Raw genomic sequence first — 18,717 nt, 5'->3', positions numbered from 1 at the left:
GCTGAGACCCACAGACAGCAAGTGTTTAACTGTCCAGAGCTTGAAAATAAAATGTATGGAAGTGGGTTAAGATAACGGGAAAAGACTGGCCATCGGTTGTGGTTTGACCCTGTCAGTTTGTAGCCCTCCTCTTCTGTGGCTAACAGTGAAAACACAGCCCACATTAAGATGTTTTGAGACTTTATTAGCTGTCTATACTTCGTTATAAGTACCTGCAATACCAGAAATGTCACCACTATACTGAAGTAAGTTATTAAAACACAGTTCTGGAAATGGCACACGGACCAAAACGGTGTTTCCTGTTACCATGACTCCCAGGAGTACATTTTTCTCCCCTCTCCCTTTTTAAGTACTGATATTTGTGGAGTAATATTTCATTGACGTAAGAGTCCAACTGTTTGGGTTTTTTTGTGGGGGGGTTTCCCTGGGGTGCCTTCCACTGCTGGAGACATTTTGTTACTTGCTGTTACCTACTTGATACCTTGTTCCCTGTTTATCCCGTGGGAGGAGTGCTCTGTGGGCAGGGCAACGTTACTCAGTATCTCCCAGCATCTGGCTCTGCTTTCCGCACCCTGGGTGTGCTGAGCCCCCTGGCCTGGCCCTGTGAGGTGTTTCAATGAAGTGTTTCATATCAAAGGATATGAGAGAATCATTTAAGAGCTGGGTGGTGTAGTTTTGCGTGGCTGGGTGCTGGTGGAGGAGAGGGGCTGCTGTGGCAGCTCCTACAAGGAGCAGCCAGAAGCTTCCCCCAGCCCACACAGAGCAAACATCAGCTGGCTCAAGGCTGCAGTCGCTGCTGACCAAGGCCCAGCCCATCAGCGATAGTTACAGCACCTCAGTGAAGAAGTAAAACCCCACAAACAGGTACTTTTTGCCCCAGAGAAGGGAGTGAGAAGGTGGGAGAGACTCTGCAGACACCAAGGCCAGGGAGGGGATTGGGGGGAGGAGGCGCCCCAGGTGCCGGAGAGAAAGATGCCCCAGCAGCCCCTGCAGAAACCCATGGTGGGGCGGGTGTCCCCCCACAGCCCATGGGAAAGGTGAGACCCCCCCTGCAGCTGTGGAGAGGCCCCACGCTGGAGCAGGGGGAGACAGACAGGAGATGCTGAAGTGTGACCAGATCTTAAAGCACCTCCCCTCACCCCTCCCTTCTTCCCAGACTTCATTTCAGTCAGGATTTCGCTCCCTTCTTCCCCCCATTGTGGCACAGGGAGGGGCAGGGACTGGGGGAATGGGGGTTTGGATCAGTTCCTCAAGAGATGTTCTCCTTAGCTGGGGGGGGGTCATTCCTCACCCCCTGCCCCTGCTGCACCGTGGGGTCCCACCCATGGCAGACAATCCTCCAGGAACTTCTCCAACCTGAGTCCTTTCCCACAGGGCTTCAGCTCTTCCCCAGCTGCCCCAGTGTGGGTCCCTGCTATGGGTGCAATCATCAATCACAATGTCTCTGGTCCCCCAGGGGGTCACCAGCCTCCCCCCAGCACCCCTGCTCTGGTGTGAATCTCTCCCTCGCTCATCTCTGTGTCCCTGTCTCTCTCCATTGCAAGTGCTGCCAGGGCCTTACTCCAACATGGGTCAAGAATACAATTAACCTCAGGAATGGTTTTCCTTCTTCTCCAGTTGAGATTTTTTAGGGTTGTTTTTTTTTTTTTTGCCTGAAGGTGCTGTTAGAAGTGAGCAGCCCAAAACCACAAGGGCTCTGGGTCACCGTCCAGCGCCTCGGGTTAGCAAACCCCACGCTGGATCGACACCAGCTGGGACTGCGGAGCTGCCACCGGCTTTCAGTAATCCCCCCCTGCCCCCCATAAATATGGCTTTTCCTGCCTGATTACTTGTTCTGTATTAAAATCTGCAAAGGCTTATCCTGTGGCTTGGTAAATAACTGCCTAAAAAAATTCCCTTCTCCAGAAGTTTGCCCACAGATTTCATTAGTCATAAAAAAAACCCACCCTCCCCCTCCCCCCCCTCCACTTACCCCCAAATACATAGAAACTCGTTGTCCTGGCTCGGGAAACAGCGGCACCGCTACGTCACCACGACTGACAACGTGCTGTAGGAAGAGTTGTGGCTCCTCCTGTAAAGCTGGAACGCCAAGGCAGAGCCCAGAGGAGCTGGTGTTCCTGGTTCCTGACTGTCCTCCCACTGCCAGTACCCACAGTGGGATGGAGGGTGGGAACAAGTGAAGCTGGAGCGGAGGTTGTCAACCACCGGGTGAGAAGAAGGGAACTGCTGGCAAATGCTTCATCTCCAGGTGGGATCAAAGGGCTGGGTTGTCCCACAATCCCTGTCTGACACGGCAGCGAACCTGCAGCTGGCTCAGAGCAGCGACCGCAGCCCTGGCATCCATGGTCAGTGATACCCAGACGCTCCCTCTCGCCTCAGCCCATGAACCCTTCAGGATTATTTAGAAGACTCTGTCATGAAGACGATGCTGCCTTGGTAGGGGAGGTGAAAGGAATCCCTTTTCTGCCTCTTTTTTAAGCTGCTCAGGGATCTTTTCACGCCACAGTGACCCGAAGCTGTTAATTTGTCGGAAGACCGAGAGGCACCAGCCGTGTTTCCTCAGCCGGGTCCGTACAGACACACTCACAGCAACCAGGTACAACCGCACTGGCAACAGGACACTAAATAAGGATGCTCCACACGACAGACCGGGGGTTCCCTCTGTGTGCCCACACTCGGGCTGCTCCTGTTCCCCCTCCTCTCCCCGTGCTGGTGTCCGAGGGTCTTGCTCGCCGAAGCCATGGTGAGCCAGCGGCAGCGCCGAGCGTGTTAGCTCTTGCAGCTGGCGCCGTTCACGGGAACCTTGGACACGGCGGCGGAGTCGCTCCGGAAAGCGTTGAGGTCTTCGGTGGTGGTGGTGGTGGCTTCGGGGCCGGAGGTCCCAGTCTCCTGGGGCAGGTGGGTGGTCCGGGCATCCCCCTGGCTGCGCCCGCTGCGGGAGCAGTCGTGGTGCCCGTGGTTGCCCAAACGGCTGGAAGCCACCACGGCTTTCATGGCAGCCTGGTGCAAAGGTAGAGCGGTTATTAGTCCGTGTTTGGCAAGCTTCTCCCCTCTGATGCCATTCCCAAGGCACTCAAGCCCCTGTAACGTGCAGAAGGGGAGATGGTGCCACCTCCTTCAGCTGTGCTGAGCTTTGGGCAGGGCTTTTCCTGGTAGAAGCTGCTTCCATGGGCAGCCCAGGGGATGCAGCTGCACAAGGAGCCGCTCCATCATCCCTTACCCCTTTCCCTGAGCCAGCCCCCAGCTGCCACGTGGTGCTGAGCATTTATCTGCTCAGGGCCGGGGATCCTTCCCACCCAGCCACAGTGGCTCTCTGTGACCCCAGGAGTTCACTGGGCAGAGGATGGGGGGGATGTGAACATGACCCACCCCCATGGGTTAACGGAGCCTTTTCACCTTACCTTCAGCTTCCTCCTGGCATTAAATTCCTGCATTTTCTTCTGCGTGCTGTCCATGTGAGCAAATTTAGCAGCTTTCCCAGTGACCCAGGGATGCTCCAAAGCTTGGTAGACATTCAGTCTCTTCTGGGGGTCCAAGACGATCAATTTTCTGACCTTGAACCAATTTCAGACACAGGAAAAGGCTTTGTTCAGTTAAACACCACTGGCTTTGTCATCTTCACAAGCACTGACCTGAAGGCTTCATACCTGGCAGCCCCGAGCCCCGCGCCGGCTCACTCACCAGGTCCTTGGCGTTGAGGGAAACCTCATCCCACCACGGGGACACGAACTCGTAGTCGCAGGTGAGGATGCGGCTGTACATGTACTGGTCCCCTCGTGGGTCGAAGAAGGGCTCGAAGCCACAGAGCCTGTGGACACAGGAGAAAGGAGCTACACGCCGCCCGCACACCCGGCGCAGCCGTGCCAGCGTAGCCGGCTGCTCGCGGTGGGTTGATGTGGAGCCAACAGTCTCACCGCCCGTGGGGCACCGGCAGGTTACTCACAGGATGTAGGTGATGACGCCCACAGACCACATATCAACTTCAGGGCCATATGGGCACCCGTGGAGGATTTCAGGGGCTGGAAGCAGAGTTCAGGGTTCAAATACATGGGTGTAGGGAGCTCCCGGCAGCGCCAGGCACTGGTGGTGTCTCCCAAGCCTGGTGCTGCCATTAGCCACCCTTGCACCGAGCTGTGTGCAGCCTCAGGCAGGGAGCAGCCTCCCCGGGTGCCCCCAGCTCTTCCCCCCCGACTCACCACAGTACCCTGGCGTCCCACAGACGGTTTTCATGGTGTCCTGTTCATCCACAATCTTGGAGAGCCCGAAGTCACCTTGGAGGGACACAGAGGGAAGCGGCGCTGCCGTCAGGGACAGGCACCACAAGCCCCCTCGTGCCATGAATCTCCCACCCCAGGGGGGCTCCTGGGAAACCCACCAATTTTAAGGGGAGCATCAGGGGACAGGTCTGCATAGAGCAGGTTCTCCGGCTTCAGGTCACGATGGACAACTCCGTTTTCATGCAAATACTATGGAGGGGGAGAGAGAGAGACAGAGAGACAGAGAGACAGAGAAAGTGGGGACACAGGGATCTCCCCATCCCATGTTTGGGGTGCCAAGGCGTGGGCAGGACATTTCCCGCTACGATTTTCCATGTTAAAAACCCTCCTGTTGCCATAGAAACCCCATCACGAGCCATCCGGTGATGCAGAGCAGCGCTGACCTTCCTCCCTCCTCTCCTTCATCCTCCCAAGCGCCGATGGGGAGAGGTGCCTCCGCCACCAGCACCTTAGGAGGGCCAAGGGCGATTGAGGGCAAATGCCTCTGCCCAGGGATGTTTGGGGCAGGGGTGGCTCAGGGTGGTACCTGGGAGGGTGCAGCCCCCCACAGCAACCCCCCTGAACCACGCAGGGATCCAGGGACACATTGGGGGCACGTTACCGATACGGCTTCTAGGATCTGCTTGACCACGTGGGCTGCGTCCCGCTCGCTGTAGAAGCCCCTCTCCACGATCCTGCAGGCACATGGTGTCATGGGGGCAGTGCGGACCCTCCCCCTCAGCCCCCCGTCCCCTGGCCATGGGGTGCATCAGCCCCCCTCCATCCTCATCCTCCCCCGTGCTCAGGGTGGGATTCATCCCCTCCCGTTAGGAGCCGGGCGTACCTGTCGAAGAGCTCTCCTCCCGTCACCAGCTCCAGGATGAGCGCAATCTCTGAGGGTGTCTCGAAGATCTCCTTCAGCTTGATCTGAAAGGGGCAACAAGAGGGGTGCAGGTTGGGGGGTGCTGCCCGTGCCGGGTCCCCCGACAAACCGCTGCAGTGGAAGGAAGGGGTTTAGTGGGGCAGCTGGCACGTTGGCTTCCTGCCTTTTCAGCTGTTGGAACGGGAGGTATGATGTTTGCAGCAGCCCTGCTCGCTGCACCGTGCCTTAGAGAGGCTGGGAGGGGAAAAGTCATGCGCAGGGTGGGGGGGATGGGATGAAGTCAGCCGTTACCCTCTCCCTGGCCCCGAGCTCACCGGCTGAATGAGGAGCTCACCCAAACCATTTCAATCTCGTGGCTCCTTCATCCATTCTGGCACCTCAATTGCCCCCACAGCACGGGAACTACCCCAGCAAAGCCCTTCCTGGGGCAGACCCCACACATCTCCACTCGCAGGGATGCAAGTGAGACATGTGGAGCCCCGATGGCCCAAAGCCACCTCTGGGATCAGGGCCTTGGGACCCTGTGGGTGCTTTTGGAAACATCCCCTCGGACCATTCTGCAGCAGAATCAGCACCAAACTGTGATTCTTCTCCTAATTTTTGTGGCTTAACTCCCACGCGAGGTGAGCGTGCCTGCACGAGGCCTTTGTCCCCCCTGCAGCAGAGCCGGAATTAACGGGTCTCTCTTAGAAACACCTCAGAATGCCATTTTCCTTCTAATTTTTTTCCCCCTTTTTTTTTTTTTAATGGAAAACAGAGAATTTCATGCTTCTTAAGACTTTTGTGACACTGCGAATTTCATGGGGCTTTAATCATTACCTTCATAGGCTGGGTGACAAGCCGCGCTACCCCGCGGGGTGAGAGACACTATGTGGCAGCTTATTGCATTATAATAATACAGGGAAGCACTATAATTTTCCTATTAACTTCAAAAGTTTACAATCCTATTATCAGCTGCCGTTGAGGTTGGTGCCGAACGATAGCGAGCGCGGAGACCGGCAGCGGCGTAAGTAATGAAACGGAGCATCTCTGCCTCGGAAAAACCACAATCAAATATCACTTGAACCTGGGTGTGAGTGGAACCCTAGGGAAAACTTGGTGATTTCAATATTCAGGCTGCCTGGTTCCTCCTCTGTGTCCCCGTGGCGCAGCTGCCTGGAGAGTAAAGAAGGAGGGAGGGCTTGGAATTGAAGTTTTCCTTTGTGTTTTTGAGAGGAGCCTCTCCCCACCGGCAGCAGGTAGCACCCCCTGGCATCTGAGTGGGTGATTCCCATCCCAGCTGATGTCCCTACATCTGCCCAGATGTGCTGGGATGGAGGGGAAAATATCCCCATGGAAAAGGCGGAGGTACCTGAATGACCCCAAACACCTGAGGTGGGCTCGTGCCGAGCTCGCCTGGGGGTTTAGGAACACCCCAGCTCCAGCGTGTTTGCCCCATCATCCTCAGTTTTGGATTTCCTTTGGCTCCATCTCTTGCATCAAGGTTTGGGGTGACAGTGGGCTGGCAGGACATCCGTGCCGGGGCTCCTCCAGAGAGCAAAGGCTTATTGCTCTGAGGATGGCTGATGCAGACCAGGCTGGAAGCAGCCATGCCCAGGGTTTTTGAGCCATACTGCAAGAAAACGGCAGCCAGGGGCGAGGAGATGTCAAGGCGATGCCCCCCCCCTAAAATCCACAGGCACGGGGTCTGTCATGCCCCCGCAGAGCCAGCCCCCAGCCTCACAGCAGCTGCCAGGTGGCTTTTTATGTTATTCCTTTAACTGGGGTCGCCCCCGAGATGCTTTTGCAATTTGCCAGTGGAACGAAGGAGCCGGGAATAAGCCGCTTTGACCAGCGGGGGTGGTGGTAGGGGGGGTTGGGGATGGGGATGCGGAGGCCCCCCGAGGTCCCTGCTGTCACAGCGGGGTCTGACACGACACGGCGGCCCCAGCTCTGCTGACACCGGCGGCGATTAGATCCGCTCCCAGGCGTTGCGAATCGTTTCCAGCCCCAGCTGCTGTGATCCCCGGAGCGCTGAGCAAGAGAAACAGCGGCCGAGGCGCCGGGACGCGGCGCCCAGCACCCACAGCCCCCATCCTCGCCTTTTATCTCCCCTTGCAGGATTCATTACGGATGGGCAATTTTCCCTGCTGTTCATTTGATCTCCGCAATGGGAATTGCTTACCAAATGGAAATCTCAGGCCAGGGGATGGGGATGGGGGGTGGAGGGGGGGCAAGGAGAGTGGGGGATAGGGAGTGTGTGTGTGGGAACTGTGGCTCTTGAGATTAGAGCTGAGAAGCTCAAAGGTGCTGCAAGGACCAAGGGGTTCATGTGGCAGAGAGTGGGGAGTCAACATGCCAGGGTGAGGACCCCTGAGCCTGTCTGCAAGGTGGGGGGAAAACTGGAGCCAGGGGTGGGGGGGAAGGAATGGTTCCCGGGGGGTCGTACTCACGATGTTGGGGTGTGAGAGCCGCAGCAGGACCCCGATCTCCGTCCTCACAATCTTCTTGTCGATCTGGGAAGCAGAGCCCATGTGGAGGCAGCATTACCTGCACTGCCAGGTCCAGCCCCCCCACCACATAGAGACACAACACCCCCTCCCCACCCCCCAAATTGCTCCCTGCAGGTTCCCATGTCTGTCCCAGGTCCCATTTCCCCAGGAGCACCAAAACGCACCCAGTACCCACACCCCCCATCCCAAAACCCCAGCGTTTTTGTCCACCCAGGACCCCCAAACTGCAGGAGGCCAACAGCCCCACACCCATCCCAGTGCCCCATCAGTGTCAAGATGCTTTGGGAGGGGAGCAGGCCCCCCCCAAAACCCCACTGCCCTCCCCACCCTGCCGACACTCACCGTCTTCTTGAGTATCTTGGCGGCGTAGGGGGTGCCTGTGCACTTCTCCTCACAGCTGTACACCACCGAGGTGGCTCCCCTGGGGGGTGGGACAGGGCTGCATCAGCTAGATGTGCTTGGGACAGAGCAGGGGGGTTCCCCGCTCACCCCATACACCCCCCCCCCCCACCGCCCACACACACCCATGACCTTTGCTGGTTCCAAGCCTGAGGAGCTCAGCACTCATCTTCCCCCCGCCTCCCCACATCATCTCCAGCTTTCCCTGGTAAAGCTGTTTTAATTAAACCTGAGTCCTACCAGGGCTTTAAATCTTTAAGCGGCTTTCACGACAGGACCGAGCATTCCTCTCCCCGCTGGCAGTTGTGGTGACAACCTCAGTGGGGACCACAGGGATGGGATGAGGGTCCCCACAGGGCCGTGAGGGCATAAAGGGGTGATCCCACCCCCCCTGTGCAGGTTAAACCCCGTTCCAGCCCTCAGCTGACAGCGATTTTCAGACCTGGTTAAGAACATTTCCCAACCACTGGCTGCTGAGAGCAGCCTGAGGGCTGTGGGCCACTGTGGGGCTCGTTGGCCCTCTCACCCTCACTGCCTTCCTCCTCAGAGCAGATTAATTCTTCCCCCCCCAAGTAATCAGCCACGTTTTGTTGCTCTTTGGCTTTGCCATCTTCTGGGACTGAGACCGGGCACGTGGCGTGCCCGCCTGTCCATGCCCTCAACCCCAGGCAAGCACCGACACCAAAAAGCCAACCCTGTGCACCCAGACACCAAAAATCACCCCTGAACCCGAGCCCAACCCACTGGGCGGCTGCAGCACCACGTGCCCAACGCTGCTTCCCAGGAAAGCGCTGGGGTAAGGGACAGCTTTGCTTTAAAAAAATCAGAGTGGATTTTGCAACTCATCCGGCTGAACTTGGGAATCGCGTTCCCATGGCAACGGCAGAGCTGGGTACCACAGGGCCAGGGGGATGCTGCGAGGCCGGGGGGGATGCTGCGTGGGGAGAAAACCCAGCAATTCCAGACCCTGGACAAAATCCTCAAAACAATTCCTTCCTGTTGCTCAGCGTTTTCTGTGGATTTTTCGCTTTGCAAATGAAAATCAACTTGGACACAAAGCGCTCGGGCTGGGGGGGGAGCTGCGGCCATCACCTCCCACTTCTCCAGCTCAGGGGAAAACAGGCAGAAAGCTTCATTTTTCAACCCAAAACGGCATCACAGCTGCTGTAAGCACAGCAATAACACGGGCAGCCCCCTGCTCTACATCCCTCTGGCTCCTCACCACAGCCGAATCCCAACCCAGTCCCGGGTGTGTCACCCTCCCACCAAGATTTTTTTCCGCACGGACAATTTGCACCCTGATTCCTGCTGCTAACAGGATGGTTTAGAAACCCTCGGCTTGGCATTTAGGAGGTGCTGGGGCTGCTCCTTGGATGCAGCACAACCTGCTGTGCCCGTGGCGTGTCCCCAATTACAGCTGTGACGGGCTGTGCAGCGGCATTCGCCACACCGCAGCCCCTCGCCCGCTGGCCCCCAGCAGCCACCGCTTGCTGCTGCTGCTGCTGCTGCTTAAGGCCTCAAATAAATATCTGCAATCAACCTTGACTGCGACAGGAGGGTAATTGCATTTGCTTTACAGATGAACTGGAAAATGTTGAACAATGGGATTTGCTGAAAGAGCCCAGACCGGCACGTGCAGCCTGCCCAGCGCAGGGGCTGGCCCGTGGGGAAGGTGATGTGGGCCTGTGGCTGAGCCAGCACCCTGGCCAGACACCCATGCAGCACCCAGAGTGCTCCAAATCAGCTCCCAGGACACATCAGGCTGGGTCCTCCCTGCTGGCAGGGCTGTGGGAACACCAATCCTGCGGTCCCTCCATCCAGCCCCCCCTCCTCTCCCCTCCCAGGGCAAGATCTGACCTCACATTCCAGTGCAGCGCATCAGGCAGCATCGGCACAGGGTGACACAGACGCACCAAGCAAAGTCACACCACGTGTGGGTGTGCAGCCACAAGCAGCTGGCTCTGAGGTTTGATTTAAACCCATGGATGGAGGGTCTGGGCCTGTCCCTCTGTCCATCCATCTGCACTGTGTGCTGCCAAGCCTTGGGCTGGCACCAGCCACGCCTTGACAAGAAGCCTCAGAGACCTGCTTTTACCAAACCTGCTGTTTTTCAGGCTCAAAAGCCTGTGGATCACTGGAGCCAGCCCAGCCCAAACCACCACCAAACCGCCTGCCTCAGCACCAGCACTGGGCAGCCAGCATCTCTCCCCTCACCAGCACAGCCCAGATCCACCTTGGACAGGACTGACAGACCTTTCACACACAGGTTCCCAGCACCCCTCACTCCCCCTAGCCTGGGAGCAGCGGGACACCCACTGCCCCTTGTTCCCTGCACTCTGTCTGGGAGTGCTTCCTGCACCAGAGCTCCTCAGTGCCAGCGTTGCCATTCTCCTGCACAGGACATGGGAGCTGGATCTGGGCATCTTCCTACTGCACAGGGACCTCCAGTGGCATGAGCAGCCTCCTGAGCCTGTGGGCACTTGGCATTGGCCCTGAGCTGCCCAGGACATGCCGTGGAGGATGGTAACACCGGAATGGCACGTGGCAGTGGTGAGGGGAAGCAGAGGTAGGTTTAAAGCCCCAGGTCTCCTGGCACCCAGCACCCGCAGGACCCAGCACACCAGCCCTGCTGTCCCCTGGCCACCAGGATTTACAGTAGGGCCTCTAATAAACATATCACAAAAGCCATCACCAAGCTGCTGGGGTATCCCAAGGTGGCTCCCCCACTGCAACACACACCCCTTAGCCAGGACAAATCCAGATGTGGGAAGAGATGCTCCCCTGGGACCTGTGTCCCCTCGCTGGGGGCTTCATGGGGGCTGCTGTGGGAGGGACCCATGGCAGCCCCAGACTCAGTGCCCACCTTCCCAGAGCCTGTTGGGGTGTGGTGGGTCTCCCCCCCAGCCTGCTCCCCTCTGCGGGGGTGAGAAACACGCAGCTCCACGCACACGGGGAACCCAGACCCCCTCCTGCAGCCCCCCCAGGACCGATCCCAAAATGAAATGCAGTGTCACGACCTGACCCAAGCTCACACAGCAGGGTGTCCCACTATCCAGCCCCCCTTATCCATCCCCCTACCCCCTTTATTCACCCCCCCTCATCCCTCCATCCCTCTCCCTGCCAGGCCAGTCCTTGTCCCCCGTTCCAGGAGGGCTCCCCCCAGCATCCCCTGCTCGACCCACCCCCCCAGCAGTTGGTACCGTCCCAGCTCGGGGCCCACGATGTAGAAATCTTCCAGCGCCGTCTCACGGTGGGACCCATCGATCCAGTACTCACTGCCCGTCTTGGAGGAGGGCATGGTGGGCCGGGGGCGGCGAGCTCCTGCCAGCTGCTCCCAAGAGGAGACCCAAACATCAGCTAGACATTGCCAGGGCCCCCCGCCCCCCCCCCCTCCCCGCCTCGCAGCCCCCAAGCCTGAAAGCGCCCAGATGGCCCAGCGAGAAGCAGCGCTCGGGATTATCGAGCGTGATGAAGTCGCAGCCACAAAGCTCCTTCCCACCGAGCACGTACGCTGCCTTTTTTGAGATAATACACCCCCCCCTCCCCATCTATGTCGCGTGTCTCCCCCCAGGGTTTTCACACCAGCCCCCCCTCCCTCCCCCCGCCCCCCCCCCCCCCCTTCCCCATCCCTACCAGGCTGTGCCCCACTGCTGCCACCCCCAAAACCCTCCCGACATCAAGCACATGCACTGACCGGGGGAGCAGCCGCCCCCCCCCCCCCAACCCCCCGCTGCTCTTCACAACCCCGTTAATGCTCTGGCGGGGGGGATGTGGGGTCCCGGTACGTACCGTTAGCTGCGGCGCTGCCTCATCCCTCGGTTGTGCAGAGGGTGGGCACTGGGTGCGGGGCCGCTCAGCACCCGCACGCCCCGGTGCTGGCACCGCACCCGGCTGCGGTTCCACCCCCCCCACACCCAGGGACCGCGCTGCCCACCAGCAGGTAGAACCCCCCGGCTCCCGAGGGGATGGGGCGGGGGGATTTTAAGGGGTTCGGCTCCTTGGCAGCGCCGGGACAAAGAGACGGAGGGTTGCGGGGATGGATGGAGGGATGCGGGGATGGATGGAGGGATGCGGGGGCGCAGGGACCGGGTGCGGTGCACGGGGACCCTCCCAGGCAGCAGCACCGGCTGGCTCGGCCGTGCCACCCCACGGCCCGACGCCGCCACTGCACCGAGCCCCGCCAGCCCCCCCCCCCGCCCCAGGGCTGTGCCCGGCGGTCGGGACGGTGGTGGGGTGGGTACAGAGCCGCCCCGGGCCCCCGCCCCAAGGTCCAGCCCGTCTTCCCCCCCGCCCCATCACTCCAAAACCAGTCCCGGGATCCGGCCCCGCGGCGGGCCCAGGCTGGCGAGCACCGCGCAGGATCGGGCCCCGCTCCCCGGGGAGCGCCCAGAACCCCCCCCCCGGGTACCGAGGGACGGATTCTGCCCCGTATCGCGGGAAGAGCCCACAGACCAGCACCTAACCCGGGGGGATGGGATCCCGCCCGGCCCCGGGGAGAGCTCAGAGCCCGGCATCCCCCGCCCCGGGGGCCCTATCCTGCCCCGGGAGGACGCGGGCGCTGCCGGGCGCTGCCGCACGGTGACGCCGTCGCCCACCGGATGGGAGCGGGTGTGGAGGGGGTGGGACGGGTGGAGTGGGGTGTGAAATAGGGGCGGGAGGGGGCTGGGAGTGGGATCGGGGCGGGGCTGGGTGAGGGGATGGGGGGAGTGAGATGAGGCCGGGGATGGAGTGGAAACGGGGGGGGGGGGTGTGGGACTGGGGATGGGGTGGACAGGGGCCAGGACAGGGTGGGATTGGGGTAGCATTTGGGATAGGGCCCCGTCTGTGCTGTTGGGGACCCTCCTACATCGGGGGGTTGAGTTTGCTGCAGCAAAGGGACAGGAGCAGGACCTTCATCCCTTCATCCCGCACGGCCGAGGCAGGGAAACGAATCTCAGCCAAGCCCATGGCCGTGGGTCACCCCCCCCCCCACCGACCATATCAGCTCTGACATGCAGCAGGAGTGGGGGGGACACGCTCCATTTCCCCTCCGTGTCACACTCCCCTCCCCAAATCTGTAAGCCAGGGGCTATAAAAAATTGGAAATAAGGAGAGAGCATCACACCAGGCAGTGACCTTCCACGTGGGACCACATTCTCCTGGTGATGGACTTCCCAAGGATCTACTAGAATATTTTATCAGATCTGAGGGAGGCAAACTCAGCCCCACTTGATCCAGTCTGGTTGCAACTCTCCTTTGTAAGGGATGTTCTTAAAGGGAGTGACCTGCTAAGTGAATAAATTGACCCTGCCTCCGTTTGTCCCGGTGCTGGGATGCTGGGGGGATAAGGGTGGACTGGAAGAGGCTCGTTTGCAGAATTAATATTCATCATTTCATCTAGAAGAGGCACAATCCCCCTGTTTATCCCCAGTGCCTTCCTTCCCTTTGGGAACTGGGTGATGGGAAACCCATGGTACCTGCTCTGCCGCCCATGTGTGGGCGCTGGATAGAGCGTGAGGCTGGATCCAGTCTGGGCAAGCAGGAGACAGGGATGGGGCTGTGATGGCATCCAGGTCCCCTGCCCACCCCTGCGCCCCACAAGCACGTCAGCCCCAAGAGGAGGGGCTGCCCTGTACAGCACCTGGGACACCCGCTCGGGGTGCGGGAAGGGCTGGTCTGTCCCTCAGGGATGTGGCCCTGGCACCAGGCGAGCTGCCCCAGGAACCATCCCATCCCTGGCTGGGAAGCTGGGGCTGGGGAAAGCCTCTAGCCTTTTGTCTGCCAGAGAGGAATTAATTATTTTGTTCTCTCATTACACTGGAATAAAAACCCATTTGAGAGCAGCATAAATTTAGGCGCCTGAAGTTGCTTTTTTTAACATCCCAGGAAACATTTCTCTCCCTCTCTCCCTGCCCTTTTCCAAATCATTCCCAGCTCGCTGCTCGGCCATCGACGTTCCGCAGGCAGCACAAGATGGAGAGGCATTACCTGACGCGCGGCGAAGGGGCTGCGTGGGGCGCGGGCCCTCACCTGCGTGGAGGATGGGAAAAGCAAGGGCTGGAGTGGGGGACCCTTGAGCTACCCCCTCCCTGAGCCCCCACAATCTGCCGGTGCTGGGTTGGGGGTGACTGGCACAGCGCAGCCTGGGGCAGAGCGGCGACTGGGAACGGTACCCGCGAGAGGGGCCGACTGCTGCCTCCCGCCGCCCAGCGATGCTCAATTGTTTGGAACATAAAATGGAAATTAATACATACGGTTAAACTCCCCCTGGCATCACACACCCCCCCCCTCCCCAGCGCTGCTTGCCTTGTTAATTGAATGGCGCGAAGCAAATGAGGTCAGAGCTCACTTAAGCCAGACAAGGACACAGAAACACATCGCGCCGCCCGACAGCGAGACAGGTCTGTCTACCTAGTGATGTTTAGCATTCCTGCCAGGAACCGCTCATTAAAAACCTAAAAGACAGCTTAAGCATCCCATTAGAGACCGGCGGGGTCTGTCTGTCCTTCCCTCGCAGGTATGTTGGGGGTGAGAGGCCGCCGGTGTGCACAGGTAGCGGGATCAGAGCCGGACAGCAGGAGGGAGGGAGGAGGGATGGGGTTTGCACACCCGCTGTGCGGCCACATCCTTCCCATCGTCAGCTGCTGTGGCCTGAGGAGGAGGAGGAGGAGGAAGTGCAGGGCTTATTGGGGTGCAGTGGCAGCTTGTGGGGGTCCCTCATGCGCCCGGAGCCAGAGGGTAAGGGAGGCAGGGAGAGGTGCATCTGGCCGGGGTGCCACCCGGGGTGAGATCCTGCTGCTGGCGATGCCCAGGACCCCCCTGCTCCATCGCCTTCCTCATGCCCTCCCCTCATTCCCAAGAGATCCCCTCATCTGGGGTCATGGGAGTATTTCCCACACCGTGCCTCAGTTTCCCCAGCTCTGCAGAGGGTGCTGAACCTCCCCATTTCCAGGGTGACCCCAGGATGCTCCCACTTGTATCTCCAATTCCTGCTGCTTTCCGTGGTCCTTACGTGCAGCTCCAGCCGTGCCTGTGATGTGACCCAGTCACGCTCACCGACACCCATCCCAACAGGATGCACCATCCCTCCCACACTGGTTGTTATCCCCATCCTGGGGTGCCTGGGTGAGGTCCCCACTCCCCATAACCCCCGTGGGCAGGATGCTGGGTGGCGACACCCCCATCCACCCCAGGGCTGCTCAACGCCCCAAACCCGAGTAACCACCGGCCTCGTGACCACCATGCATGACCCCCTTGGGGCTTCGGCCACCCTGCCCTTTCCCTGACCAGTGCCAGATGCTGGGACAGAGCCCACCCAGCATCTCCCCTCTCCCAGAGGCAGCTCATGCATCCAGATTTCCCTCTTTAAACAAAGGCAGCATCTCCCTGCGCCACCACTCGTCCTCCTCCCTCTCCTCCTTCGCTTCCTCCTTCTCCCTCTTTTCCTTTTCTTTTTATTTTTTCCCCTCTTTTCTTTTTTTTTTTTTTTAAAAAAAAAAGCAAAACCCAAACCCCAACCACCCCACCAAGAAATGAGTTGTCTTCCCGCAGATGTGACTAAAAGCACTCTGGAAATGTCAGCCACTGCTGGAAAGGGACCCAGATAACATTTAGCTTTAGGTAAGAGAGTAGATTTTCTCTGTGCTAATTCATATTTATAAGCTCTCCCGTTCCCGGGGAGAGCGCGGCACTGATAGCACTCGCTGATTGCCAGCGAGCGGAGCAGGGAATTGTTTTCATATCTGAGATTAAAGAGTGGTTTCTGCTCCCAGTGGCACCTGTGTATTTACGCTGGTCATTCTCAATTCGTTCTTATAAGATTAAGACTGGAAATGGGAAATGGTTATATAGTGCCGAGCCTGGGAGAGGCCGGGGGGATGCAGGGGGGACGGGCTTGGTGGTCCCAGCGTACGCAAGCCAGAGGAGGGGGTGGTAAGGCTGGAACCCCATTGCAGGGACAGCCTGGACTTTTACCAGGGGGATTCTGAACCTGTTTCAGGGTGGGAGAACTTCACCAGCGTGGAAACTCCTCAGCCAGACCTTTATGGGACGGTCCCAGCGGGGATGTGGGGATCGGCGTGTTGGTCCGGGCGATGGACGGCCAGCGGGACAGACGTGGGTTTAGGTGAAGGATTTCTTTCTATTCTTATTTCTGAGACACATCCCAGGTTTGTGCCAGCTGCTTAAAAGCAAACAAGTCAAGCCCTTCTTCTTCTCCACGGTGGATCAGGGATTTGGGAACTTTTAGAGCTTTATTCGGGAATTTTTCTGTCTTTTTGGGGTTGGTATTTTTTTGGTTTGGGGTTTCCCCCCCCCCCTTTAAATCATGTTTGTGAACTGGCTGAGCTGCTCCGGAGAGTCCGAGCGTAAACACAGAGGGGAAGAAAAAAAACCCCTGTTTTGTATCAGGGATGCTCAGAGGGCCTGGAATTAGGGGGAGAAAGGGAATGGCTTGGGGGGGGGGAGAGTGGGGGGGGGGGAGCGGGAAGGATTCGGTGGGGGGGTGGGGGGTGGAAAAAGGAGAACCAAGACAATGGCAGAAGGCACCCCGGGGACTTCCTGAGAGGTTTTAGAAATTCAAAATACGCCTTAGAGCCTCAAAGCTGTGTCAGTCACAGCCCCGGCGCAGGGATCACTAAAAGGCTGCGGCCGAACAATACCGGATTGTCTGAGGAAGGTGGGAAAATAGGGGGTCTCAGCGGCTCCCGCTCGCCCCGGCGGTTCCGCCCGTCAAGCACGCGTTCCACATGAATCAGTTCTGGACAGAGCCCCGGCATAATCCCCGCCAGCCTTGCTATGACAACTTGAAGGAGAATTCGGCGCCTGAGTGACAGCCGACGGAGAGCTGACAAGGCAAAAGACCCCAGGACTTTCCTTCGCTTCTTTTTGCCCCTTTTTTTTCCTTTCTTTCTTTTTTTTGGGGCCTTTTTGGGTTTTTTTTTTTTCCCCTCTCCCTTTTTTTTCCTCCCCCTTCCCCATCCCTGTAACTTTCTTTTGGGGGGGGGGGGAAACCCGCACGCGCCGGCGCGGTTGTGCGCTCACACGCGTGTGCTCACGCGTGCTCCTCCCGTGGGGCTGGAGAGGGCAAAGGGGCTTTGGAGCCGAAATGACCCCTCTGACCTTTTCCCTGCTTCTGGGGAACATCCACCTGCTCCCCAAACCTACTCCCACCTCCAACCCACCCCCCAACCCTTCCCAACCCCAGGGATGCTGGGGTGGGGGGGGGGGGGGCGGAGAGGGGACGGCTATCCCACCCCATCACTGTCCACAACTTCTGGGGAAGGCACAGGGGGAAGCGCAGCAAGTGATGGGGGACTGGGGGTGCCCATGCTGGATCTGCCCAGCTCTGGGACCAGCCAGGACCACCCCCCTCTGCAGTGACCCCCATCCAGGACTTGTGTGAAGGACACGCAGCGCTGGCATGTCACCCACACACAGGGGGGTACAGGGTGGCTGCAGGACCCACCCTCCCACCCCAGAGTTCACAGCATCCCCAGCGAGGCTGGGGATGTTCAGGCAGGGGGCTGGTGGGGAGGGTGGGGAGCAACGGGACCATCTACAAAGCTGCCACTGAGGCTTTAATAACCCAGCGCTTGTTATGGGGAGGGGTGTGATGGGCTCTGTGCCAGCCACGTGCACCTGCAGCTTGTCTTCAGGGGGCTCCTGACACCTTCACACACACCCCCACCCCAACCCCGGGGGATGCTGCGCTCTGGACCACGAGGAACCATGACGAGGGACAAGGATGCTGCGAGAGGGGACAGGGACCAGCAACCCACCCCAGCCTCCTCACCACAATGTGCCCAGCGCCCATTTGGGTGTGTGTGTGGGTGTTTGTGGGGAGGGGACCAGGCAGCAGGAGCAGCTTGGAGAGAAATATTTCAAGATTATTGGGGTTAAAGAGGCTTCTCCAGCTGCAAGATGCCCTGATCACCTCCCTGTGCCTGCTGCCGCTCGCCCCTGCCCTGCTCCCGCCCCGCTAAGTAAGCGACGTGTATTATTAATAATCACATCAAGAATAAAAAGCTCTTTTGTCACCTCTGGATCCTGGTACTTTTCGGGCTCCCCTCCATTCCGGTTCCACATGCCTGCTTGGGGAGGCAAGAGGTATAAAAGAAACTAATTAAAAATTGCCAGTGTCTTACGTGGGAGCGTTGGGGCGCGTTCGGAAGGGGAAGACGAGCGTCTTGTCACAGGAAAATCAATTTTACAGTTACAGGAGCAGAATAAATAGAGGTGGTGCGTTAAAGCAAGAGGACGGGCAGGGGCTCCGGGGGTGCCTGCCGCAGGGATGCGGGATGAGCCGCCCTAGGGATGCTCTGGGTATCCCTGTGTGCACACCCTGAGCCTGCTCCCCATACCCCCCACCAGCAGAAGGTTTTGCTCAGACCATGAGAGGGTGAGGGAGTGTGTTTCACCCAAAGCAGCCCTGTCTGTACATCAGGCTCACTGCTGCAACCCCAGCCCAGCTTCCAAGGAAGGCAGCATTTGGTCTCCAAAAAAAACAAGCCACCCTGAGCTTTGCTGTGAGGAACACACAGGGCTGGAGGGTCACCACGTCCCCGACATCCCGGGGCAGCCCTGGCACGTCCCCGCTCGCACTATGAATCCATTACCCGTCCCCGCCGCGCGAGTCCCTATCTGTGTTTTATTTATATCGCCTCGCTCGCTGCGGGCGTGTGGCTACAATCTATTGGCTTCGTGCACG

At 59.0% G+C, this 18,717-nt stretch overlaps 1 protein-coding gene across 1 annotated transcript; it reads right to left on the bottom strand.

Annotated features, from left to right (window-relative positions):
- Positions 1-2,769: 2,769 nt before the first annotated feature.
- LOC311202024 (calcium/calmodulin-dependent protein kinase type IV-like) lies at positions 2,770-11,328 on the bottom strand (the record flags this gene model as incomplete). The annotated part of the gene is made up of 11 exons (XM_084276541.1): positions 2,770-3,000; positions 3,402-3,554; positions 3,682-3,808; positions 3,944-4,019; positions 4,197-4,271; positions 4,376-4,466; positions 4,879-4,951; positions 5,101-5,183; positions 7,572-7,634; positions 7,974-8,052; positions 11,231-11,328. 11 exons carry the CDS (start codon positions 11,326-11,328, stop codon positions 2,770-2,772), a joined length of 1,149 nt encoding a protein of 382 aa, XP_084132667.1.
- Between the last annotated feature and the right edge of the window lie 7,389 nt (positions 11,329-18,717).

Source organism: Gallinula chloropus, assembly GCF_964237585.1.
Source record: "Gallinula chloropus genome assembly, chromosome: 28".
NCBI lineage: Eukaryota > Metazoa > Chordata > Aves > Gruiformes > Rallidae > Gallinula > Gallinula chloropus.
Note: the sequence above shows the minus strand (reverse complement) of the source record. Positions and strands in the feature narration are given on the sequence as shown.